Below are 26650 nucleotides of genomic sequence, written 5' to 3' on the forward strand. Positions count from 1 at the left end.
AATTGAGAAGGATATTGATTTTCGGGGAGTTTTACTGTGTCACAGAGTCGGGAAAAGTCGCAAACAGAGAAAAGGGACAGACAGAAGAGCCGAGACCAGCTGATCGATACGTGAAATCTTGCAATGTTTTCCTATTGAGGAGAGCTCTCAGTGAAAATTGTATTTTTCAGCCGAAGGGAAAGTGCTTTGGGCCCTGAAGAGAGTGAAAAGTATTGCAATACGCTGATCTACAGTGTTGTGGGTGTGAGGGTCAGAGCGAGAGAGCGCGGAAAGCGACGGTTCATGTGCAAAAAGAATGTGTGGGGGCGAATCGGGCGAGAAGAAAGTCGGAAAGTGCTGGTAGTGCCGTCTCAGTCACACTCAGTGAGGGGAAATTCATTGAAAATCCTTCAATAGAGCTCCACATTCACCATTTTCGCAAGTAATTCACCACAGACTCTCGGTTGGGTGCTCCACGAAGCAACATACACATCGATTATTCACGGAGAATTGGGCTGTTTGGCTGGTGAAGAGTTGCAGAGTAGCGGAGAAGAAAGTGAAAACTGTCAGCAGTGTTGTTGGGCGTGAAGTGTGTGCTTTTTGCAGCCCATCATCCACAATCTCGGGTGGATAAGTTACAAGGGCGAAAAAAGTGTGGAGCTTTTCTCCAATCAACCCACCCCACGCCTCATTGATAGTGTGTCACTTTGTGTGTTGCTGAGTGAACTCTCTCTCTCTCTCTCTCTCTCTTCAATCAACCATTTTCCACCCGTTTGTGCTCAGCACCGTCATCCAATTAGAGCAGGAAATTTTCACTTAAGTCCACAGTGAAGTAATCTGCATTTGATAACAATGTAAGTGATGTAATAACCTCCGCCTAGCATCCCTTCCACCCTTCTCTGCGCTCACTTTCGCCCCCGCGGCGTGAGTGTGTGAAAAAAATGACTGTGAAAATTGCAAGACATTCCTCATCGTCTCAACAACATCCAGTGGAAATACGCACTCGCAACATTTCGCCTCATGTGGCGCCCTCGCTGTTCTCTTTGGCATCCAGCAAATGATATTCGAGAGGCTATATTTAGAACGCAGACATCGCCAGATCCTGCCAGGAGAACGTGGATCCCAGTTGAGGGCAGACCCGCAGAAAGAGTGTTGCGCAATCGGCGTGCTCCGCACGAATTGGGGCCCCCATGTTCCGTCCCCCGCACAATGCTCAGACGCGGAAAATCGATAGACATCGATGGTGTGTAAATGTTCATGATTTATGCCCTTCCACGACGACAGGAGCAGATGGTTGGGATTTTATTGGTGGACACGTACATGATTGTTGAATGAACACAGAGTGTCTCTTTCTCCTATCGACCGCTGAGCCTTGACACCTCCAATGATAAATCTCCGACAGATATTATCAATGCCATCTCGTACCTTTGAACGTGATTCACCGTGAAAGAATGTAGCGAGCTTTTGAGTTTGAATTTTCTGCGTCCTCGATGGATTGAGAAAGACTATTTTTCAGACATATTTTCCTGGTTAAAGTCAAACTCCTCGAGAATAACAACTTTTGGTTGCTAAAATGTTGACATAATTGTGTGAGGAAAATTAAATTGCTCCAGTGTTTCTGCATAATGCATTAAAAAGTTCTGTAGTATCAGCTTTTTAGTTTTGCTCTTCTGGATCATGTGTTGTAAAATTTCACGGGATAAAAGTTATGTAATGTTTTCCGTGCGCTGTCACATGAATGTCTGCCTCTTTTCATCTCTTCTCCTATGAATTGAAGGGATTTTTATTTAAAGAACTTCTCCTGTGCACATTGTTTATTACTCTCAAACGTTGTGCAAGCTTTAAAAAAAAGTTCAATTACAACTTGATTAGTTGTAGCGAAATTTGCTTGAAAAACACCTCTGCAAGACTTTGTATTAATCAACTTCAACCCGAGATATAATATAGTTTTGTAATTAAACAAGATCATATATCCTTCGGCAACTTTGTGAAGCTCATCGAAGACTTTTTGCACATCCGTCACTAGAACAGCGTCATTTATAACATGAATAACCTCACGAAGCGAAAACGATTCACTGCGATTTCTGCCCATGGAAACGTTTCCTTAAAGACTGTTATCATGTGTGTGAAACCTTAATATACCAAAAACGTTTATTTAACACGAGGGACACGTTTCCAACTCCCGATTAAGCTGTCATGCGTTAATCAGACTGTGAAAAGGGACTCTCAGGAGTGCTATTTTAAAGCTCTCCAAAACACAGTGTGTACGCAGCGCAATTTAGTCAAATGCTATCGTAAATTAGTCAAAATAAGCCAATTATATTTGTATGATTTGCTGCGATGGGCTGAGAAATGTCGTTACTTGTGGAATCGATGGCATGAATAAAGTATTGAGAATTGGAGTCAATAAAAGGTTTCCAACGGATGTCATCAACAGCTCGATGGATGGGAAATATCCACTCTTGTTAAACTGACCGAGAAATTCAATTTTCAGGAGATAGAGAGAGATAGAAAGAGGCAAAGATAATCACTCTTCGTAGGCGTAAAAATAGATAGTGCGAGAAAAGCTCCTCTTTTGTCCGTGGGAAAAGAAATAGGCAGCACGCTTGTGTGTGTGCTTTTCATCAATAATTGATGACAAATCGTAACACATTTCGAACTTGACTCACTTTTCCTCTTTCGGTGGTGCTTTTTCCTGTCAAATACGCTTCAAAGCAGATAATTCAGGTCAGTGTGTTTGACGAGACAATTCAAATTCGAGCACCTCAATTCCATTTCATACACAATTCCAAACCCGAACTGTGTGTAAATTCAATTTCATAGGCTGTGATTGCAATTACATTACTCACTATAAGATAATTATTGCAATCACAGAGCTCAATAGAAGCTTTCGCATTGAGAGATTTGTGTCTTTTCAAACAGTATTCGACCCTCTTCGTGATTCATCTGAGATTATTCACAGATTATCCATTTGTCTTTCTCAAGAACGTAGACACAGTGCCGAGAGATCCTTAACTCTAAACTCAATTATGCAAATAATATTGTGCAGCCAAAGTCAGCGTGATACCTGTTCCCCTCTACAAATACACCTCTTGCTGTAAAACACATTGAAACGTGCGCTCTCCGTTCAAAAGGATTTTTCTGTGTTGATTTGGAGAATGTATGAAAATATCCTCAGTATAATTGTCTGTTTGAATAACGCCTGATGGCCTTTCTGCCATGGCCAAGTGAGTGGCAGACGGAGCTTTCAATTAAAAATTCAACAACTGTGCTTTTCGTGTGCTTGCAGATGGCCGGCGGAGGTGATCCCAAGTGGCAGAAGGATGCAGCTGACCAGAACTTTGATTACATGTTCAAACTGCTCATAATCGGCAATTCCAGTGTTGGGAAAACGAGCTTCCTCTTCCGCTATGCTGACGATTCTTTTACATCAGCCTTTGTGTCAACTGTGGGCATCGATTTCAAAGTGAAAACTGTCTTTCGACACGATAAACGCGTCAAGTTACAGATATGGGTAAAATAGTCTATTTTCTCACATATATTCCCAAGCAATTAATTACATCATGACGCCATGACTACAGAGACGCTCAAGAAGTTTGTATTCTTTAGTTTGGCGAGAATATATGTGTTTTTCCACTGGTCAACACATAAATTTCATTACGATACTTTCTCGAGTTTCTCCCAACAATTGCAAATTGTAAAAACTATAATAGCCTTTTGCTATTGCCACTGTCAACGATCAATTGTAATTTGAACTTAAATGATATTCTCGCCGTACAAACACTTTCTGCACTCTACTGTATATTTAAGGGGGGAGAAAGAGAGTAAAAAGCAGGGACAAATTGGAAAAATAACTCTCCCTCGCCACCCTCAGCTCCCCGCAATGTTTGTGGTATTTGTTGTGATGTCGCATCAATGATTCAAAAGGGGAGAGAATGTATAGAAAAGTTCTCCCACGCGAGCAAAGTGAGAGATTCTTTAATCGATATGTGCAAAATATCGTGGAATGATAATGGAATTATTGAATTTTCAACTCTCTTATGCTTCGCACCGAAGCTTTAGGCTTTAGACGACGTGCACAAATTCAAATTGGCTCTCACTCTCGCCGGTGCTATTGAAAGCCCATGGGCGCTAATCTGTTTCATACATATACAAATTTCCAGGAATTTCCATTATACTGAGCACGTTAGAGTGGTGCATTCATAATATATTTATAAATTTCCCACTTAACAGTTAAACAAATTGACATTGCTCCCTTTTTTTACCGAACGCGCGCGCTGTTTTGCATCGTGTCAAAGGAGAAGTGAACGTTAAAAAGAATAAACAGAGAAACCTTGTCCCACTTTTCTCCCACCGAAAACCTCCAACATGAATCCTGCACACCGGAGAGGAGAAGAAGGCGAGAGAGAGCCTCGTATTTTCTTCAAAAAAGACCTCACAAAGCATGAAACTTTCGTGTGGAGAGGAGAGAATTTGATCCTCACAAGAAAGCGGCAGATTAATTTCCTCTGGCAAAAAAAAACTCTCATATCAATGTTGGCTAAATATACTATTTTTAGTGCTCGCGCTGAAAGGAGACATAATTTCCGTAAATTAATTGCTGTGCTCTGGAGTAAAACCCGAGAGATGAGACGGAATTGTTCTTAATAAGGATGTTCAGTCATTATGTAAATTTTATATTCAAACAAAGCGCCATTTACTGGACTAGAAAAAAAAATTTCTCACTGCGAAATTCATCTTGTCCTGGAAGGACAAGAATGGATTAATGGAACATTTCATGCACTGCTGGAGAGAAAGTAATTTTGACACTGAGCGCATAATTAGACAAATAGTTCTGGGCGTCATCTTGCTTCATTATACTTCAATTTGCTGATGGACTTCCTTCTCTGTGGATCTTTCAGGACACCGCCGGCCAAGAGAGGTACAGAACCATCACAACAGCGTATTACCGCGGAGCGATGGGATTCATTCTCATGTACGACATTACGAATGAGGAGAGCTTTAATTCCGTTCAAGATTGGTAAGAATCCTAAGAAGTCCAGCAGCTTTTATTCGAAAATGAAAGGACAGGGAGAAAATTCGGTGAAATAGGAGTAGAAGATGGCAAATTCCTTGCATTTGCGAGAATCTTCCGTCGCTTTGATAAAACACAGACGCTCCCCAGCACACGATTTGGTCTCTCTTTCCACTCCAACGGAGATCCTACTCAGATATTAAGCGCCTTGGACGACGTATAATTGCTTCTTAAGAATCTCCACTCGCATTTCATATTCAAACTTGAATGAGTTCGCAACTCTCGATCGCATCTCGAATGTTTCATCAGAGAAATGTACTGAATGACTTCTCTAGAATCATCAGCACATTTCTCGCTCATAAATACAAATTGCTTATTTCTGAAGCTTTCCAGTGTTCTGATTTTCCACATTTTCCATTAACTTCTTTACTACATATAGGAAGAAAAGTTAACTTATTTGCATTGGTGAAAGAATCCTTAAGATTCAAAGTAAAGTCAGGGCAAAAGCTCTTTAAGCAAGCTGATCCGAAAATGTTCATTTCGACATGTGAATCTACTAAAGTACGTATTATAACAAATTAATGTTGTAGGCTTGTAATAAAGCGAACACTTCTGCATAATAAAAGCGTTCTTAAAGTTCTAACGCGACATTATTGCCTGTGAAAGTTTCCACCAAAGACTTCTGACTTTAATCTCTTAAGCTCCAAGTCTGATTCCAACTTACAAACTGATATGCGAATTGAATTCATTAGAATACAAGTGTGTTTAAGCAATATCACGTTCCTTGTTACAAAATTGTCTGGCATTGAGGAGCTAGTTTGTGTGACAACTCGGGTTTATCTGCATGCATATTTAGATGGATAGAGAGCGATAGAGAGTATGATTAAAACTTGTAATGATTGCAGGGTGACTCAGATAAAAACGTACTCCTGGGACAATGCACAAGTGATTCTGGTCGGGAACAAATGTGATATGGAGGATGAACGTGTCATCTCATTCGAGCGAGGAAAGCAGCTGGCCGACCAACTCGGCGTGGAGTTCTTCGAGACGTCCGCCAAGGAGAATGTCAACGTTAAGGTGAGTGTTGTGGCGTTGAAGTGTTAACTGGAAAGTTGTGATTTGAGCGAGCGTGTGACGATTGCAGGCGGTATTCGAGAGGCTGGTGGACATCATTTGCGACAAAATGTCCGAGAGTCTAGACACAGATCCCACTCTCGTGGCCGGAGGACCCAAAGGACAGCGCCTCACGGATCCACCACAGGGAGCACAAAATGCCAATTGCAACTGTTAAGGTCTAAAGTAATTCACTGGTGTTCTTTTGTGTGAACTTAGGCGAGACATGACAAATTTCGGTGTTTGATGGACAGTCGCAGACACACATCTTAACCACCACCCCAAAAATTAGCCTCCTTTTTAGTCTGTAATCTTCGGTGTGGCAGCAAACTTGCATTGATTTCATCACACTTCCTGAACTCTTGCTCTTGCAAATGAATGTACTGTACGTGAACGTCACCACTGAACAGAGGAAACTTATAATCAGAATTTGGACTTTCACATTTGCACTATCATTGATTTTTCCCTCTGATATAAAAACTACAATGACAGAGTAATGATTCTATATCGTTCAAAATTGAGTGTTTCCTGGAAGATGAGCCGTTTTATTCTTAGATACGGAACGGAGAAGATAATGATCAGATGGCAGAAAATATCTCGTTGTTTACTCGTTTTAGGTGAGAAGAAATTTCTTTAAGTAGAGATGAAAGAAAAGGAAGAGAATCTTCAGAAAAATATAAATTATAATTATTATGTCTAATAAAATGATTCACTGTAGTGCTATAAATGTTGAATGATTAGGAAAAGCGAGTGGATAGAAAAAGAAAATCAGAGAGACTTCTAAGAAGGACACACTCATGGAAATCAAGAAAAAAAATGATGATAATTTAGTCTGTAGACAATAAAAGGAAAATTAATTTTCAGACAAGTGCAACAATAATGTGGCATATTTCTTAATCACTTTCTTTATCATTGACTTCTTCGGGAATGATAAGAAGAAGAAAAAAAAGTACTTTAACTTGCAGCAGTATTAAAGATAAACGGGAGATTGCAGATTTATTTTCATACATTAACAAAAGAAATATTAAGAAAAAAAAGAAGAAATTATTCGAGAAAGTACATATATAGAAGACATTATGTAAAAAATATTGTAAATATCTAAATATTGATGATAAAATTGTAGCAAAGTGACAGGAATATAAACTGCAAGTACACCGAGATAATGATTCAGTGCTGACACGCAAAAGAGGTTTTCACAACTGTATCCAGACATTTTCAAGAACCAAAACTGAAATTCTCTGAAAATAACTTTTTCACTAGCATAATTTGACAATTTATCGCATGAAAATCGATGATTGTGAGGACAAATCAAAAGAAGACCGAAAGAATTTCGCATATTAATCTCAGTGAGTCATTGATTTTCATGCAATAATTCCTCAAATATGTGACATATTTTAAAGAAGAAACAACATTTTCCATAAATGACAAAACATGAATGAGTAAAAGTCTTTAAAAAAAAATACCAAATATAAAAACTACACAAAGTATTGTAAAATGTATGAAAGCAGTAACATTTAAATTGTATTTATCAATAGAGCATGATTTTAGTCGTGAAGTAAAAAGAAATTTGAAGAGATGGAAAAGAACAAATTATGAAAAAATTATATGTGTAATTATTAATTATAGTAATCAATTATGATGAACACATTCCTTCACAATCTAGTCTTAGATGTAAATAACACCCAGGAATTATCCTTATAATTTTGTGATCGTTATTGTTGAGTAAGCTGTATAAAAAAAAAAGTTACAAGAAGGTGTAATTAAAATGTTATATTTTAATGGCGCACACATCGAGAAAACAAAAATACTGTTACATTTTGATGAGAAACCAGCGAAAGTTGGCGATATTGGAGAGATAATTTCTCAACATTTAGCTTCTTACGATGATTTTGCTTCGCTCAAGAAATCCTTCTTTCCCCGCAATCTTCCTTTCAAGTGGCAAATAAATGATGACAAGAAAGAGAATCTCTTTACACGTGCCTATAAACACGACGTGTATCAACTAATCTCTTAATCTTAACTGTATAACAACAGATTAATCATCAAGGAATTTCACTATACGATTTTTGAATTTGAGAGAAAAACCAGAAAACAACTCTTTTCTACCTTATCACAATCATCAAGACAAGACAAACATTAATCGCACACAAATTTTCCTCTCCTTGATTTCTCTACTTTCAAACAACGGGAAGAATGCACGCCTCAAAGGAGGTGTTTTTGAAGGTTTTCCCATGAAAAACTTGGTATAAAAAAAATTATAAAGGAAGGATAAACAGTAAGAGTTTGAAAAACGTCAATCGCTTCGTTGTATTAAACAAAGGAATTAAATATATACTTAAACGTAATATTTCAAATTGTACGACATGACAAGAAAAAAACTATAAAGAACATTTATCAGGAAATTCTAAGGAGGTAAAATATACCAACATATTATGCAAGAAAGAGTAAACAATGGAACAGCATAGTCAATGTAGAAGTACATGGAGAAGAAAAAAATATTAATTAATACATTCTGAGGCATGAAAAGGATGAAAATTATTAAATAAAAAAAAATATCATAAATATTATAATTTGATTGTTGTCATACAAATACATATTAAAAACAAGTATATTACTGAAAAAGTATAAAAAAAAACATAAATGTATTACCAAGAATGAAATAAAATTTCAAGGAAATTGGACAGTAAATTGAGTTCTGCATGCTTTTTCCACTGCCAACATTCTACTGCAACACTTCGGAATATTGCCAAATACGCAGGTGAAAAGGACATCACAGAGATGGAACCAAGGGGCAAATCACAAGGCGACTTTTGAGGAAACTTAATGTTCTCTAATCAAAAAATCAATTATTTGAGTGAAATAATCAAAAAATGATTATTTTCTTTCTTATTATTTTATTATTGAAGTAAATAATATAAAAAAATGAATATTTTCTCATCATATTTTGAATAAACAAATCAAAAAGGAATTCTAAACTAAAATTACTTTAAAATCTCAATAATCAAATTCTGAATTAAATAATCAAAAAATGATTATTTTCCAAAGTAAAGTTGAGAAAAAAAACACAAATTTTGAATGATATAATAAAAAAAAAATTTTCCAAAGTAAAATTGAAAAATATCAAATTATTCAATTATATGCAAAATTTGATTACATATATTCAGAAAATAATCAAAAAATAATTCGAATTTGTATGAAATAATCAATTTTAAATCAAATATTCAGGAAATAATAAAAAAAATCAGAATCTTGTACGAAATAATCAAAATTTGAGCAATAATCACAAATAATCGAAAAAAAAGATTGAATAATCACAAAGTTAATGGTCTCAACTTGCGGAGTGATTTTCCCCTTTGATGGAACATTCAGAAACATATAAACTGAAGAATGACCTGCAGAAAACACACCAGAAATGAAAGAAAACGGATCTGTTGGGAAATTGTTTAAAGTTTTATTGTGTATATATAATATACAAATATAAAATCACAATTTAATATATTCTGTTCGTCTCATGTCTTTTTTTTTATCCTGAATTCAGCAGTTTGAGTATGACAAAGGAATTTCTTACAAACAAACAAAAAAAATTGCATGAGTTTCTCTCATCTTCGTTATATTAAATAATACTCTTTTTATGCCTTCGCAACATGCAATGAGGGAAAAGCAACTCATTCATAATGAATGTCCGATGGAATGTTTTATATGAATTTCCTATTCTCAGGACGATGAATAGGTGAGGAGAATGTCATTGCACACAAAGGGAATGTGAAATTAATGTACACATTTTATGCTATTTTTTTTCACTTCGCAGGGATGAAAACTCAGCTCGTGAGCTTTTGCAAATCTATGAAAATAAGTTAATTAATTTTTCTCTATACATCATTCGCATTAACTAAACTCGAGGCACTCTTTTACTTTCTCTTTTATGTTCTACCAATTGTAGAAAAAATTGGAATTAGTGAGAGAAAATTCAGGGAATGTTACGAATTTTTTCGCCATTTAGCAAGATATACACAATTGGGAAAGCTATGGATATTTTCCATTCTTTTTGGGGTGTTGCATAAAAAGCAGAGTTATAAATATTTTATGTTACGTCGCAAAAAATGGACTGATTTCAGTCACAATTGTAACCACAAGTGTTTACTTTTAAAATGGAAAAGTTCTTGGAGAAAAGAGATTATACATTGAATTGTCTGAGCAATTTCCATTAAATTAGAGAGTCTTAGAAATTAGTCTATCGTTCTTAAGTTCTGTTCACAATCCAGACCTAAAATTCTTATCTATAGCAAGAATTCCTTCGATATCATCGTCACACGCCTTACAAGGTCCTTAAATGCAGTCAGTACAAATGTATATTTACACTTTATGTTCACCACTTAACTAGAAAAAAATGTCTACAAGTAGACCTAAAACAAAAAATTCCTCTAAAATAATACACAATAAAATGGCAATGTATTGACAAAAAGAAATTCTTTTTTTCTCTCTTAAACTTGTGTGAAAAATGCTAAACAGTCAAAATGGCTGAGAGAATTTTGTGTCCACAAATTCTGTACAAATTCTCTCGGGATGTTACAATTAAACAGTCCTTAAAAGTTAATTAATTTACTCATTAATGATCATTACACTGTCGTTTCAGCGTCATCAGTAGCCTTCCTGTTTGGCGGGTCCAAATTTGTTGACGGAAGCGGCAAAAAGGACGAGAAAATACATACATTAAATTTTTCATAGCTCCAAATTGAGCTCCAAAGTGAGAGAAAAAAGCGAGACACAATAAAAGCCACTCGTGGAGTTTTCACTCAACATTATTTCCACCCCCAAGAGAGTGCGAATTTTTCCAAGGTCCCACAAAAGCTCAATTTGCCATCAATGTCATGCCCTGAACTTTCATGCATTTTTTATCACCACTCGAAGCCGAACATGGAATAAATTAGCAAGACTCAAACGCACTCAAATTAATTCACTCGCACTCAAATGTACAAAAGGCGCTAATCACTCGGCCTATTTACCTCAGATCTGTGATGATGTGCAGAGAATCGCAGGATGGGATGATAGTTTAGTGTCCCCAGACCAGCCATGTTAATGATTATTTGTAATTTTTTTTTCATGTGTGATGTTAATGTTATGACATTGAGAAGAGAAAGGAAGAAGGGACAAAACACGATTTTTTTTTCTTTATAATTTCTACATATGTTTTGGTCTTGTCCAGCACCATCTAAAATGTTTGTAACACAGGAAGTATTAGAGAATGTTAGACAAGAACATAAGTCAAAGAACTACATTTCACAGAGATCCTGATGAGAATTGCACGCTAAACATAAGGCAAGAATCAGAGAACGGAAATTAAGGGGCGATTTGGCAACAAACGAGTTTGCATTATTAAAAAGGATGAGCGATGGATTATTCTTATCCACCTAGATTAAGGAGTTCTGCTTCATTAATCAAGAAGTCATTTCTTATTCTCTCTTAATGCAGCTGATTGTCACCAGAAAATGAGTGTAAAAACTGCCAATTTATCCCTGACACATAAAGATTATGTTCAATTTCCTGTGAGTTCAATTCAAATGGCAAAGAATTGTCACATTCAGACTTCTTGCAAAAAAAACTCGAACTGAAGTGTGATTCAGAATTGCATTTTGCAGAAACTTCAATCCTTTCGCATGAGCTTAAAGCAGATCTTAAAGCTCTTATCGTGAGACTTCAGTGGCAATTCTCGTCCGGAACTCTCTGTGTGTGTGTTTGTGAGAGACTCAAGAACCAGAACAAACAATAAACTTCTACGAGGATGCCAAGGATGTCAAGGATGCGAACAGCACTTACTCGCTCGTGTCTGTGATGCTCGTGAGCGGGGCGAGAGGCTGCATCGGGGCCACAGTCACACCTCCAGCCGGCGGCGAGGAGGCTCTCGAGCCTTGGCGCGACGACAGACGACTGGATGGCAGGACGCCAGGATTGTTGATGTCATTCACCCCGTGGTGAAGGCGATTCACTGTCATGGAGCACGTGGAGTGGTCCTCTTCAGCGTTGAAGGGGAATTTGTACGAGTTCTTGTCCGACGTCTCGGACATGCGATCTGAATGGTAGTCCACAGCGCGCTGCTGAAAGAAGCATTTAACTCTGAACAAGAGAACTTCGAAGGACATTCACTCTCAGTCACGTACTTGATAATCGTTCTTCAGCATCGAGTGCATGCCGTGCATGGACTCTCCGTAGAGTGCGGGCGATTTGAGGGCGTAGTGGCTCTCGCGCGGACTGTACAATTCGGCGGCAATGTGCTCCTTGGACATGTAAGGCGATCCCGTCTGGCTGCCGAGATATCCGTGAGTTCTCTCGTGGAGAAACGGTGGGTTCTCGTGATGATTGTGATACGGCCGAATGTGATTGACAATCTGCGTGGATCCGTAGTCCTTCTCACTTCCCGACGCGTACGGCACTTTGTTCTGCATGTACGCACCTGTGTCGTAGTCCCCATAGTTGTCCTGGTAGTCCTTCTTCCTGCCATAGAGACTTTCTCTGTCCATCTCGTACTTGTACCGCTCATTGTCATACAACTGAGCTTCCGTCGACTGCAGATTGTAGTTCTCGGCGATGTTCTCCAGGATCGACGGCGGCATGTTCATCTTGCTGTGCGGATGAAGGTAGGATGTGTCCGTGAGATCTGGATTTGGCAGTGGATTCGGCGAATTCGCCTTGTGCGGATGCACTTCATTGTCAGATCCTGTGTCCTGAGACCATCGACCGGCATTCGTGGGTGTCGGAAGATAGGATTCAGGCACTTGACTCGACCAGCGTGGCGCATACATTGCCGGCTTCAGGCTGGGAAAGAGCTGTGGACTCTGCACGACATTCAATTCAGGCGGCGTGGAAGCTGTCACGTGTTCTGTGATGTTGGGCAAGTAAGGAGTCACACTCACGCCCGCACTGCGATGGGAATTCGTGGTGTTTGCACCCACGCGAGACTCGTCCTCGTCACTCGAGTGACTCGACGCCAGATCTAAGCTTCGTCCGTCTGTGTCAGAGCCTGAATCTGAATCCTTTCTTCTGCGATATTTCTCTGCAAAAAGACACGATATCAATTTGCATCCTCAATTGAACACACACACAAACTAACTTACCACCTTCCTTGTGACGTCCTTCATATCCTCTCATGTAGTTCGGCACGTCGCTAGCAGAGTTGTAATTGCTCGTGGAAGTTGAAGTGTGTCTCAATTGCCCATCGCTCCGATAAGGACTCGAGCTGGTCTTGGCTGTGCTTCTAGATGTCGTCGAAGAAGCACTAATGCCAATATTCCTCCTCGCAGTTTCATAACTTCCCGCCAGAAAGCCACCCGGACTCCGCGGATTGACATTCTGCGAACTGCTGCTCACGACAAGCGAAGAGTCAAGAAGAGGCACTTTCCTGCCCATGCAGCGCAAGAAGGTGCGATTGAGATTCTCCCTCACGCGCTTGTTGATGATGCAGTAGCCGATGAGGCAGAAGATGGCGTGCAGGAACACAACAATGCACAGCAGCACGTTCAGCAGCTGGGAATTCTCCGACGCCGAGAGCACTGCCAACACCCACATCACTCCCATCAGTGGCAGCGAGACAACAGAGAGCCACAGCAGAGTCCGCAGATTCCCGAAGCCCAGCACGTGATCCTTGAGCGTGAAGGCCGCCTTCACCGACACGAAGAGTATCAGGAGATTGAGCACGGACATCCCAGCAATCGGTCCCACAAGCCACCAAACGACCGCCTCATAAATCGACAGCCAGCAGCTGAAAGGCAATAAAGAGGCAGTGTGAATTTTGAGGAGCGACCGTTTGTCATTTCACCAGCGAACTCACAATAGACTGTTTCCGTATTCATGAGCACGCACGCCCACCGAAAGACCGACGAGAATCGCGGGGGCGCCGTAACCCAGGGAGAAGTAGAATCCCATGGGGCCGTGATTGATGTCACGCATCTCAGTCAGCATTCTGTACAGATGAATACAATCCACCGTTGTCCACGCGAAGGCCGCCAGCCAAGCGTAGTGAAGACTTATGGCGATCAATTTGCAGGGGAACTGCAAGAAAGAAAGGCTCATTAGGCACAGCAAAGTCTCTTTGCAGGATGCTCGAAACTCACCTCATTATTCAACAAATCCTTTCGCGCTTGCATCGTGACGAAGTACAGAAGCTCAGCCACGAACACGCACAGCACGAGATTCTGATGAATAGTGTTGGAATTGGTCTGCATTCCTCTCAAGAGAGCCAAGGCAATGAGGACAGCCAGAAGAATCGGCAGTGAAATCATGAAGGCAGAGTAGGAAGAGATCTGAACCAGGAGCGAAGGTTCAGGCACATCTTCCGGATCGATAACATCCACGAGCACAGCATAGTTGGACACGTGCGTGCATGAGCAGTTTATGACCAAAACCGACGCTTCGGCGACATTTTCATAGTCGGGAATCTCCGTTTGGCATCCAATGCGTGTCCAGGAGTTTGTGAAGCTGTTCCATCGCACACACTGAGGATTGCTGCGAATCCCAAAGCCACTCTTCTCAATGTTGAGCCACATCTGGATCTTGATAGGCTGCAGAAGATGCGGAGAACCCAGCGATCGATAGATGAGACTGGAATCCTTCTCGCTGTCGGCGGACAAATTGACCTCTCTTGGCAGTTCTCGCTTGAAAATCCTCCTCTTGTCCTCGTAAATTGCCTCATTTTCACCATGAACTGTCTCTGGTTGTCGCTTATCCTGCTTCTCGAAGTCAAAAGGCGATTCGCTAGGCAACTGAAGACGGATTTCTGGGGTGTTTTCCAGATTTGGAATAGGTTCGTCCATATCATGGACCATTATTTTGATCTCCTCATTGAGTTTAGGCACCTCTTCGTGATGCGTTTCCATCAGTTCGACATCATTGGAGGGAATCTTGATGATATCATGCAGATCAGTCTTTTCGGATTTCTTCACGGGCTCCTTTCCGTCCTTCGTGCTGGGCACCAGAATGGCTAGCGAGAGAATCGGACTGGCTATTTGCACATCAACGCCCCAGCGTCGAGTCACGGTGTCATCGAAGTTGTCCGGGAAGAGATTCCCAGCATCTTTGTACTGAGCATAAGAGACAATGGCTCTGTATTCAGACACTGAGTGTGTGATTTCGTCTCTTCCGGGCGGCGCAATTCCCAGCATATCCAGCGGAATCTGGATCTTCGTGTAGGGATCGAACTTGGATTTGTCCTGAATGTAGTTGTTGTACTTCGGGAATGACAGAATCGGCATCTTCTGCCGGGAGGAGTGCTGCAGGAAAGAACTGGTGTCCGGCAAGATAACACTCTCAGTCGTGTACTGATGATTCTTGGTCACTTTGTTCCTGTGATACTCACTCAGTTGCTGCGGTTCGTAGCCAAAGAGCGATTCTGCCGTGACAATATCCAATCCCAGAACCATGTTCTGCTGGACAATCTCAAAGGGATTCGTGTAGGTGTCGTGCTGCGAGCGCGCCAAGACGACCATGTACTTATTGAAGGCATCCACGAGATCATTGGGACCGCGCATTGTGAGACTGGTGAGCTTCTTCCACTCACTCGTGTACTTCTCATCCAGAATAACACTCGCGCACTGCACGAGATTGCGAATGAAGTCCTTGTCTTGACTGTGACTGAGATTCAAGCCACTCTGCATCATCTCATAGTTGATCAGCTCATGGAGAATGCCTTCAGTGACCAGCAAATCCGCTCCGTAGAGACGATCATGGATGAATCTGAACTCTTGCGTGAGATAATCCATCTCGAAGTTGTCACTCCAAATGTCCTCCTTGGGCAAAAGAGAAGTCTCAACGGCATAGGAAGTGACAGAGATGTTCAATGGTGTCTTGCCACCACTCGACAACCCAACAATCTCACAAGCTTGCTGAAGACTCGAAGCCATCTTCACCGCCACGAAGGTATTGAAAGCCAGTTCTTCCTTCTCAATTTGCGACAATTGCTTCCTGAGTTCGATGAATGGCTCAGAAGTGCAATTGAACATGTCCGGATGACTCCAACCGTTGGAATCGCACACCCTGAAGCCCTTCCCTCGGGCCGGAGAGGGACAATTCTCTGTCGCTGTGTGCCCTATCGGAGTTCTGGGCCACCAGAGACCAGCCGAAAAGGATCTTGGACAGGCGTCGTACACAACTTCACAGCCATTCAGGGTGACTTCTGCATAGGGATTCGAGCACGAGTCGCATCTCCTCCCAATCACACCTTCGCGACACTCACACTGGCCGGTCAGGCGATTGCAGGATCCGCTGTAGGATCCGATTGAGTAGCAATCGCACGGCAAACAAGCGGTCTCATTGATCGGTTGGTAGTGATTCTCCTTGCAGTAGCACTGGCCAGTGGTCTTATTGCAGTCCGGATGGTAGCCTTGCTTCAGATTGCAGCGACAAGGACCACAGCCGCGCTCTCCCCACCAGCCGCCCGGACAAGGCTGCTGAATCTGCAGCTCGCAGTACTCTCCGTGGCTGAAGGTCGAATTGCACTCACAATGATATCCCTTCTTGTCCTCGCTGTCCACCCGACAAACTCCTGAACTGCACGGCTTCACCGTGCAAATGGGGGCACATTCTCTGCCCACGAAGCTCGACAGACATTCGCAGTGCGCCTCATCCCAGCTGCTGACGCACACTGAGTGATTAGGACAAGAGTCTGGACACTGAGCGGCAGAAGAGCAGCCATCAATCACATTTTCTCTCATCGTTGGGCGATTCAGCACTGATTGCGGTCCTCCAATTCTCACGTCCTGGATGCATCCCTCATAGTAGCCCACATTTGCCAGACTAGGAGTCACTCCATCTGGTCCACCGATGATAATCTTGCCGACATACAATCCCTGGATCTTCTGCGACATTGGCACAACTCCTGTCCTCTGGCCGTAGTCTATTGCGAGTGATATCTCCATTCCCATCCACTTAATCTCAATCCTGTGCCACTCTCCATCCGAGATGCTCACTCCGGACAGAAACATCGCCTCTCCGTTGTAGGTGTAGTGAAGAATGCCACCTTTGAGACTCACAATGGCCGAACTGTTCTGTCCGACCTGAATCTGCATTAAGAAGGCATCTTTCTGCCTCGTTCGGATGGACAAAGCCGTGAGCCAAGGCAACTGAATAGGCCTCAAGAGTGGGTTGAAACTCAACACTCCATCTCCAGCGAATCTCCATGGCGGTGGCACGGATTCCTGACATGCATTCCCTGTGAATCCTTCAGGACACTCGCACAGATGAACACCCCATCCTTCATGACAAGTCGCCCCATTGAAGCACGGTTCGGAGGCGCAAGAAGGCGCCTTCTGCGGACATCCTGCAACAGTTCCATTGTCCGCCACGTAAGAATTCAAATCCACGAACTTGTGATCGATGTAGAAGTCAGAAATGCATCCGATATAGTCATGTGATTGTATCTGGAAGTGCGCAGGAATGCGTGGAAGTCCACCAAGTTGAAGAGGTCCTGTGAGATCGAGAAATCTATGGCAAGATTCTGTGAGTGATGTGCATCTCTTGTCCAGCTTCAGTGTGGTCTGATTGGCACAATTCCAGCGATCTCCGAGATCTCCACTGAGAGCCAGAGCAGTGTCACACTCATCCAGAGCCAGAATGACAGTCCTGTTGAAGTAGATCACTTCAACGGTGTGCCATTGTCCATCGGACACCTTCTCCTCGCGATTAACCGTCACACTCTCGACATTATTGCCCAGGGAGTAGGAAAAGACAACTTGTCCAGAGAGAATCTCCAGAGCAATGAAGTCATGAAGCTCATTGTACCTTCCATTGTAGAGCAGAAGACCATTCTCGTGCACAGTGGCGAATTTCAACTTCAGCGTGAATCTGTGCCTCTGCTTCAGACTGTTGAATGTCAGGAAGGAGTTCTTGGAGAAGGATCTTGATTTCAGTTCGCACGTGGATGTGTAAGGTGGATGATGAGGACTAATGTTGCCATAAATGCACGAAAAGCCGCCTTCACACACTTCAGCTGTGCACGGCGGCATGGATTTCACCTCAACACCGCAATCTGCGCCCGTGAATTCCTCTTTGCACACGCAAGTGTAGCCACCTTCCCGCCTCACGCACGTTCCACCGTTGCGACAGGGATCCGAATAGCACAGATTCACTTCTGTGTCACACAAGTAGTGTTCTCTGCTCCCTGTGAAGCCCTCCGGACAGCGACAGGCGAAGGTGTTGACCGGATAAATTGGGCGGAAGAGAACAGTGTCGCTGTGAATGAATCCCGAGGCATTGCCGAACTTCAGGACTGTGAGACACTCTTCATAATTGAGACACGGCTCACGCACGCAGATGTTATCGTCAAAGGGAAGTACATGAACAGTGGCAAGACGCGCCAGAATAGCACGATTGAGATAAACCCTCTCCTGAAGATACTGTGGCGAGTAGAATTCCTCGTGCGACACATCCGGACGCCTCGCCGAGAAGCTCACATTGAGAATCCTCGACTGAACATCTGTGTCATCCTGAATGGAGAAAATGAAGATGTTCTCCTTCGGACAGGGAATGATTGCAGCCAAACCGTCCAGGAAGAAGTTCAGCAGTGGCGATAAGAATGCCTCCTCTGTCATCTCATCGAGTCGCACTGTGACTGAATTGAAGAGCATATCCTCAGTTATTAGTCTCACCACCAACTGCATGATTGCCTTGGCTTCGTTGATGCCATCCATTACTGACACTTCCATTGTGGCGAATTTAGGCACATTTGTATTCAACTGCGGACTCAGCGTCAATCCACCTGTTGATGAATTCAATCTCACGAGATTCGCATTATTCCCGGACAGGATTTTGTATTGGAGTTTATCCGTAACGTCAGCATCAAAGGCTGGAATCCTTCCAAATTCTCCCGCTGGGAAGCAATCCCGGAAATTGTTGAAGATCACTTGGAAATCCTTCAGAACTGGCGCATTGTCATTCACATCCGTCACGAGAATCTCCACGTGAACATCATTTCTCAGTGGTGGACTTGCAGCTCGAATCACAAGTTCAAACTTCTTCCTCGGCGACTCATAATCCAATTCTGTCAGCGTCACAAGCTGTGCTCTCTCAGATCCTTGACGCACGATGAGATTGAAGGCATTCGAATCATCACCGCCGATTATGGAGTATTGAACAAGAGCATTCACTCCCTCATCCGGATCGTGAGCGTGAATCTCCCCAACGACTGAGCCAACGGGAGAATTCTCGGCCACATAGAGAGTGATCTTGTCAGATTCGAATGTCGGCGGAGAGTCATTGATATCCTCAAGTTTCACTTGAACCTCAACAGAACTGCTGAGCGACGGCGTTCCACGATCCACAGCAATGGCAGTGAGATGATAAACAGGCACACTCTCTCTGTCCAATCCCTTGTTCGTCCTGATGATTCCCGATGTCGGATCCACCACAAAAGATCCATCTTCCTTGTCCTTATCGCTGAGGGCATATTTTATCCTACCATTTATGCCCTGATCGAGATCAGTCGCAGCAATCTGAATCACTGATGTCCCAATGAGAGCATCCTCAGGAATTGACGATTGATACACCGGAACTTTGAACACTGGCGGATTGTCATTGACATCAGTCACAGTGATCTCAACATCTGTCGTGTCACTGTGCGATGGATTGCCTCCATCCTTCGCCGTAACCGTGAGCAAATATCCACTGATTGTCTCTCTGTCCAGCGGAGCATTCGTCACCACAGCTCCCGTTTGAGGATTCACGCTAAACGGCTCAGCGGCGCCTAATCCATTTACCGACTCATCATTCAGTGAGTACGTAATCTGCGCATTAATGCCCACATCGCTGTCCGTGGCGGAAACCACCAAAACCGTCGTTCCCACAGGAGCGTCCTCAAACACCGAAGCCGTGTACGGAGCATTCTCAAACACAGGCGCAAAATTGTTCGCATCCGTGATGTTAACATTCACCATGGCAGTGTCTGTTCGTCCCCCAGAATCCGTCGCTGTGACGGTGAGAACGAATCTCCGCTCCTGCTTATAGTCCAGAGGCTGTGCAATTGTGATCAATCCTCTGCCATTCTGGCTGGTGATGGCGAATCTTCCTCTGGTATTCCCCGACGACAGTTCATAGTGCAACCGAGAGTCCTCATCAGGATCCGTCGCTGTGACTGTTGTGACTGGCGTCCCAAGTGGCTGATCCTCGCCAATATTCGCCTCGTAGTACTTCGGACTGAACACAGGATCATTGTCATTAACGTCCTGAATGGTCACCACGACAGAAGTACTTGCTGACTTGGGCGGAATTCCTCCGTCCATCGCCACAACCTGGAAGTTGTATCGCGACTGTTCCTCCCGATCGAGAGTTCTTGTCGTATGCACCCAGCCAGTCCTCGGATCCACAGCCAACGGAAAGTTGTCCTCTCTCTCCAGGATATTATACGTGATCTCGGCATTCTGGGCCTCGTCTGAGTCATAAGCCTGCACGCGAACTATATTGTATCCAACAGGAACACTCTCCAGGACGGCTTCTTGGAATTGCGAAGTGTAGAATCTCGGCGCGTTGTCATTAGCATCCAAGACGTTGACCAACAATTGCGTTGTGTTACTCCTCGAAGGACTTCCGCCATCCTGAGCACGGATTACGAGCCGATAACTCCGCACGTTCTCGTAATCCAGTGGCTTCACCAGCGTCACATCGCCACTCAGGGAGTCAATGGAGAATTGTGACTGCGTGTTGCCGCCGATAATGGCATATCTGGAAAGTAGACGATAAAACTATAACATAAGAGGCAAAGAAAAGCATTTACTACAATCAGCAATAGGGAAATCTGCTGATAGATATATTGACTAATTTATGGCTTTTCAATCGGATTAAGTCTCTATATTTGTGAAACAAATTAATTGTGCTATTTATCTTTCCACCAGTGTATGGGAAATTCATTGAATAAACAAATTTTATATAGAAGAACTGCAACCGGTAACGTATTTTTTAATCTTTTTCACGTCATTTGCATATACAGAAATTATGAAATAGAAACTGTATCTCATGCACAAGCATGATTGAGCAATAAGAACGGTCGACCGTTAGAGTGTCACGAGTAGAGTGACTTGCTGTCCGGAGCGCAAGAAATTGAGTGTTAATCAATGTTTTAGTGGATCACCGAACTCACCTAATCGCCGCATTATTCCCCTGATCAGCGTCGCTGGCTTTGATGTGCGCCACCACGTTGTTGTCGCCCCATTGATCTTCACTCACTTGAATCGTGTACGTCCTCTCGCTGAACTGCGGATAGTTGTCATTGTCGTCCAGCACTTTAACCACCACAGTCGCGGTGGCCGACTTCCGCTCGCTCTGCGGCGACGCCATGTCCGTGGCACTCACGATCAGCGTGTACACTTCCGCCGTCTCTCTGTCCAGTGCGCTGCGTGTCGAGATCACGCCACTGCGTCCATCGATGCGGAACGTCTGGGCGTCCTGCTCGTGCGTCGTCACGCCACCGCCCGTGACACTCTCGATCGCGTACTCAATCTCGGCGTTCTTCCCGAAATCCTGATCCGTCGCACGCAGCGTGATCACAGTGGATCCAACTGTTGCGCCCTCGCGAATGGACGCATCAAATTGCTCCGCCTCGAACGTGGGAGAATGATCGTTGCAGTCCAGCACATTCACCTGCGAACAGCAGCAATGTTAGGTGACACAGAAAAAAATTGGGAGAATGTCTAATTTATGGTTCTATTCAAATTGACTCTTTTCAACAGGTCACAGCCTCAATTCAACATCACGGTGACAGTGAGAGGTTTCAAATTACAATAAAATGTGTGAAAAATCACATTCGGAAGTTCATTTCTCTTCAACAAATTGAAAAATACTCATTATACTATTAATTACCTGTAGAGTTGTTGTTCCAGAGCGCGGAGGAAAGCTGTCATCCGTGGCCACAACTCGGAAGTAGTGAACATCCATTAGTTCCCTGTCTAAACTTGTGGCCGTCGTCACAACACCTGTTCTCGAGTCCACTTTGAACATCGATTGCGACCGCGAGTCCAAGAGCGAGACCATTGAGTACACGACAGGTGAATCCTCGGGATCTCGCGCGCGCACTGTCGTCACAATTGCATTCGGCGACTGTTCCTCCAGCACAGAAGCCAAGTAGAGCGCCTGTTCGAAGTACGGACTCTGATTGCGCAGCTCTCGTCGAACACGCCTGGCGATATCAGTATCATTGAACTCCTGATGATGATAGACAATCTTCAGCCGATGATCCGCATCCACGAGATCCATTCTATTGCATCGCACACTCAGCGTCACGATGACCTTCCACATTGGCTCCAGAATGCAGTGATCTTGGCTGGCCACGAGATCGCCATTCTGCTGCTCAATCTTAAATCTCTCATCGCCCACATCGAGGAAGGTCACTTTGCACGATTGCTGCACAGATTTGGGCAGAAAGGCGCTGAGAGAGTTGATAAATTGGCTCCTCTTCAGACAAATCTTATTCCACTTGTCCGTGTTGTGAATGGCATAGGAAGCGTAAGTCTCAGAAATCCACTGCTTGGCATCTGTAATCTTTCTGTGCATTCGCTGATCGAGAGACTCCTCGAGATGCCTTCGCTTCCGATTAATAATCTCATGGCGGATGTTATTGGCCGTCTGACTGTCGAAGAGAACATCACCTTCGCGGAATGTGCGGTAATTTGTGGCATTTTCCCTCTCATCAGCTCTGAACATCCACGGGAAGTCATTCCTGTAGAAGTGCAAATTACTTCCTCGATACTCGCCATAGCTGCCAAAGTCATCATCCTCGAAGCTGCGTCGCTCTCGATTGTGATAATCCTCCTCGAAAGCCCTGCCAAACAGCTGAAGACGCCTGTCGTCGTTGCACTCCCGCCCAGAAACGAACACCCTCAGCGGCAAGCTGTAGTAGTCAATGCTGCGCAGCATATTCGACGTCGAATCCACATAGAATGTGAAGAGATTCGGATAGTAGATGCCATCGCAGGAGAGCGACTTCTTGAGACGAATCTGGCCATTCTTGCTGTCCACAGCCAGAAGATGATGCACGAAATTGGCACTGCGATGAGTGTTTATCTTGTAGTGCCGCTCGGAGCCCAATTTGTAGACCGACGCATTGAATATCACCGTTCCGGGTGGCGCCAATTCATCCACAATCACCAGATAGGCCGCCGCATGTTGGAAAACCGTGGCCAGGAAGACAATTCCGAGCAGGAAACTTGCCAAGCAGGACATTCTCACACACACACCTGACAGTCTCCTAACTCCACAGTACAAATTTCCGCATGATTGTCCTGAAAATATGCCCAAGAAAAGGTGACAATTAATTACCCAGAAAAATATTTCAGCACAGAATTTTAATTACGCAATAAATTCAACCACATCCCTTGAGAAACGCGTCCACCCTTCACGTCTTCATTTCATCCCCACTAAATTGGAATTTCCAAATTTGCCCCGCACAAACTCTTGCAAGAAGGGTGCGAGAGAGAGAGACTGGCAAAATGGATTGTCATAAATTTCTCCTCATTTAACACAGATCCGAGATATCAAAATTTTTATAACCATGATACTCTCTATACTCATAATATTTATTTCGTGACAATTTTCTCAGCTTGGCAGAGTGCTGAAGAAAAAGAACGCTGATAACGACAGTCTCCAGAGACCATAAAATGGCCTCTTTTCCCATTTATAATGAAAAGATTCCTTTACAACACTTTATGACCACCTTTGGGCCATTTCGTGGGTCATTCCACTAACAATATCTGTGTGTTTTCTAGTCACTTTACTCACATATGCAAATTAAGCCCTTTTCAAATGCTTAAGTATGAATTATTCTTACAAATTTGTTGTAGAATGTTGACAACATTTTCAATTTAGCAAAAGTATGCGGGCTGTTAAATTACACACACACCGTTTGCAACATATTAAAATCTTCAGTGCCGTGTAAATTTCTTAGAATGTAAATTTGATTTCAATTTTATTTCGCGAAATACATGAGATCGCATACTTATTACTCTAATTATCTATATGGAAATTAATACCATAACTTTTCTTTACGCATTTTAACCTGACCTGTGTGAAAAAGAAGCAGCAAAGAATTAAAAGCTCTCACAACTGATAAAAAAATATTGTACATAACAGTTCCCGAGTCTCTTTCTTTCCTACACGTTGGCCAAAATTAGCAAATTTAAATGAAGCAAGGAAAATACACCTCTCGCGAGATGAGTGTGTTGAATTTTATGACCCCGTCGCGCCCACAGTCGCAGAAGAACTCCCATAACACAATCAATGGATTGTATATGAACCCCACTAGCCTGGATGTCTCTGCCATGCACTGGCAAATTGAAAAAGGGCATCAATTGCGCAAAGGTGTTAATTGAATCAGATAATTCATTGAATTGAACAGGCAAGTGTACCCTTCGCCTGTAATTTCCATCTCTGCACTCGAGCTGCAGCGAGTATCGAGTGTTTAATCACATGGAACAGTACAAAGGACGCAACGCTTACATGTTTTAGCACCGATGCACCCTGGATGTTAAATCACCAGCAAATTCCACTGCGGATGCTCAATTGTGAGCGCACAAAATCATCAAACTTTTTACACACGGCAAGAGATGGAAGATAAATTGGTCAATTGTACTTGCAAGAGAGATTTTCCTGTGCATCTCATAACAAATGTATGTACATATATAGTCTTATATGACGAGCCAATGAAGTGAACAGACTTTTAATGGCTAAAACGTCGATATGTAGGATAGAGCAATTTTCAATAATAGCTATAGAAACTTTATGTTGTCGCCATCGTAATTAAGACACGCTGCAGTGTCAATTGCTTAACGCAAATCTCGGGGGCTAAGAACTCGTTTGATAATCTCGACACAGCTCTGCAAATATATCAGATCATTCTCTCCTCATCACGTAATAAACATTTGAACATATCTAAATGGTACAAGACATAAAAATCAACACCAAATGTACACTTACAAACGCAAAACCACAAAAATTTCACCCGACCAGCAACTCAATTAATTGCATTTTATACTGCTTCTCAACAAAATGTGCAGACCAAAATGTGGCACAACTTTCTATAGACGATTATATCGACAATATTATTTGGAGATCAAATTGCAATTGTAACGGACACTCCATAATAAATGATAATGTTAAGAAACTAGTGGCGAATCATTAATTTTGGGGTCGCAAGAATAAATTGTAAGAACTTTCTCGTGCGACTAAAAGTTTTTGCGGAATTTGATACATATTTCTCATGAGATTTGTCCACTTTTCCCTATAATAAATTATCAGATTACACAAGACAATTTAACGGTGTAAATAATATACACTGAATTTTCAGCGAAAATTCAGAACGAAAGATAATTGAGTGCTTTTCACCCATTGAGAATCCAACTGAGAATTCTTTCAAATTCATTTACATGCTAAATTGCTGTGTGTGAAAAATCACATGGAATACATGAGAATGAGGAAAGTTTCGTCGAGATTCTGTTTTTTTTTGGCAAGCCAAGCGACAAGAACTCTCAATCTTCTTGCAAGGGAAAACTTTTCTACTTCACATTCTCTCTGTACCACTCACATTTATTGTTGAATTACCTAGTGTTACACAAAATTGTGCAAACTACATTCACACAACAAAAGCATCTAGTTTATAGCTGATGCGTGATTATGGGCCATAGACGAAAACCGAGAGGCGAGCAGCAAAAAGACTCGGGAGAGTGAATAAAACGTATCAAAACTCACAGACCTATAATTTAAAATACACCCAACAGACAGCAAACATTAAATTAATAATGTATTGTGGTTTCTCTTTGTGTCCATCGTCAGGAGCACAGGCCAGATTCTGGCTAGATCCAGAGTGAATTCCTCGAATTTCAAGTGCAAATTAGACAGACTGAGACAGATATTTCATTTATAACATCTAATTCCTGTTAAATTGACAATATTAGAGGACAAAGGTAAACGTAAGTGAGCTTTTATATCTTTAATTACGCAAAATACAGAACGGTAAAGTTAGTTACAGTGAAAAACTTTCATGAAATGAATTTTCTTCTTATATCCCAAAGCAACGGAGGAACTTTAATTAAGGATTAGAAGGTGTTTTACACATTGTTACGAACTCTTAATTAAGATTCTTCAAACGACAGAGTATTAAAACTGGGTCATATTTTGATTAAATTCCGGGTATTGTGATATTTGATGCCCGAAGATGACGAATCTTTTCAATGTTCTCGCGAAGAGATCCAACTTGTTGGCACCGCATGGGAGAGTTTGTCTCCTCACGATCAGAACTCAGATATATAAAATTTGAAACGGTGCTGTAATTTGCATACTTTTCTTTCTTTCCTCCTCACCATTTCCCTTCCATCTTCTCTCATCGTTTATCTCACTCTGCACAAGACACAAGATTGAGAATGCGGTTCAGCATCTTTGCTGCTGTCGAGATCAACGTCCAACTAATGACCAATACCCACAATCCAGTCCAGAGCACAGCGCGTCACGGATTTCATGTCGATGTTAAAAGAATTTCACATACATAAAAACATTTACCAAAAAAAAGGCAACACACTCAGT

At 42.5% G+C, this 26650-nt stretch overlaps 2 protein-coding genes across 2 annotated transcripts; one reads left to right on the top strand and one right to left on the bottom strand.

The window, feature by feature from the left end:
• Window positions 1-82: 82 nt before the first annotated feature.
• Window positions 83-8786, top strand: LOC132264112 (ras-related protein Rab-3). Its single transcript, XM_059764193.1, has 5 exons — window positions 83-833; window positions 3269-3493; window positions 4881-4999; window positions 5899-6070; window positions 6138-8786. Exons 2-5 carry the CDS (start codon window positions 3269-3271, stop codon window positions 6282-6284), a joined length of 663 nt encoding a protein of 220 aa, XP_059620176.1. The 5' UTR covers window positions 83-833; the 3' UTR covers window positions 6285-8786.
• Window positions 8787-9539: 753 nt separating this feature from the next.
• LOC132264221 (protocadherin-like wing polarity protein stan) lies at window positions 9540-26586 on the bottom strand. The gene is made up of 9 exons (XM_059764336.1): window positions 26547-26586; window positions 21941-23358; window positions 21222-21721; window positions 14212-20806; window positions 13929-14149; window positions 13216-13859; window positions 12262-13154; window positions 11921-12198; window positions 9540-10756 (listed from the first exon to the last, which is right to left on the bottom strand). The coding sequence occupies exons 1-9, from the start codon at window positions 26584-26586 to the stop codon at window positions 10723-10725; spliced, it is 10623 nt and encodes a 3540-aa protein (XP_059620319.1). The 3' UTR covers window positions 9540-10722.
• Between the last annotated feature and the right edge of the window lie 64 nt (window positions 26587-26650).

Source organism: Phlebotomus argentipes, unplaced genomic scaffold (assembly GCF_947086385.1).
Source record: "Phlebotomus argentipes unplaced genomic scaffold, Phlebotomus argentipes genome assembly contig_32, whole genome shotgun sequence".
Taxonomy (NCBI): Eukaryota; Metazoa; Arthropoda; class Insecta; order Diptera; family Psychodidae; genus Phlebotomus; species Phlebotomus argentipes.

Coding starts and splice junctions, on each gene's coding strand:
- LOC132264112 (XM_059764193.1), top strand. CDS start 3,269: ATGGCCGGCGGAGGTGATCCCAAGTGGCAGAAGGATGCAGCTGACCAG. Junction 5,000..5,898: donor TTTAATTCCGTTCAAGATTG/GTAAGAATCCTA, acceptor TAATGATTGCAG/GGTGACTCAGATAAAAACGT. Junction 6,071..6,137: donor AGGAGAATGTCAACGTTAAG/GTGAGTGTTGTG, acceptor TGACGATTGCAG/GCGGTATTCGAGAGGCTGGT.
- LOC132264221 (XM_059764336.1), bottom strand. CDS start 26,586: ATGAAATCCGTGACGCGCTGTGCTCTGGACTGGATTGTGG. Junction 21,722..21,940: donor CTGGAACAACAACTCTACAG/GTAATTAATAGT, acceptor TGCTGTTCGCAG/GTGAATGTGCTGGACTGCAA. Junction 13,860..13,928: donor GAATACGGAAACAGTCTATT/GTGAGTTCGCTG, acceptor ATTGCCTTTCAG/CTGCTGGCTGTCGATTTATG.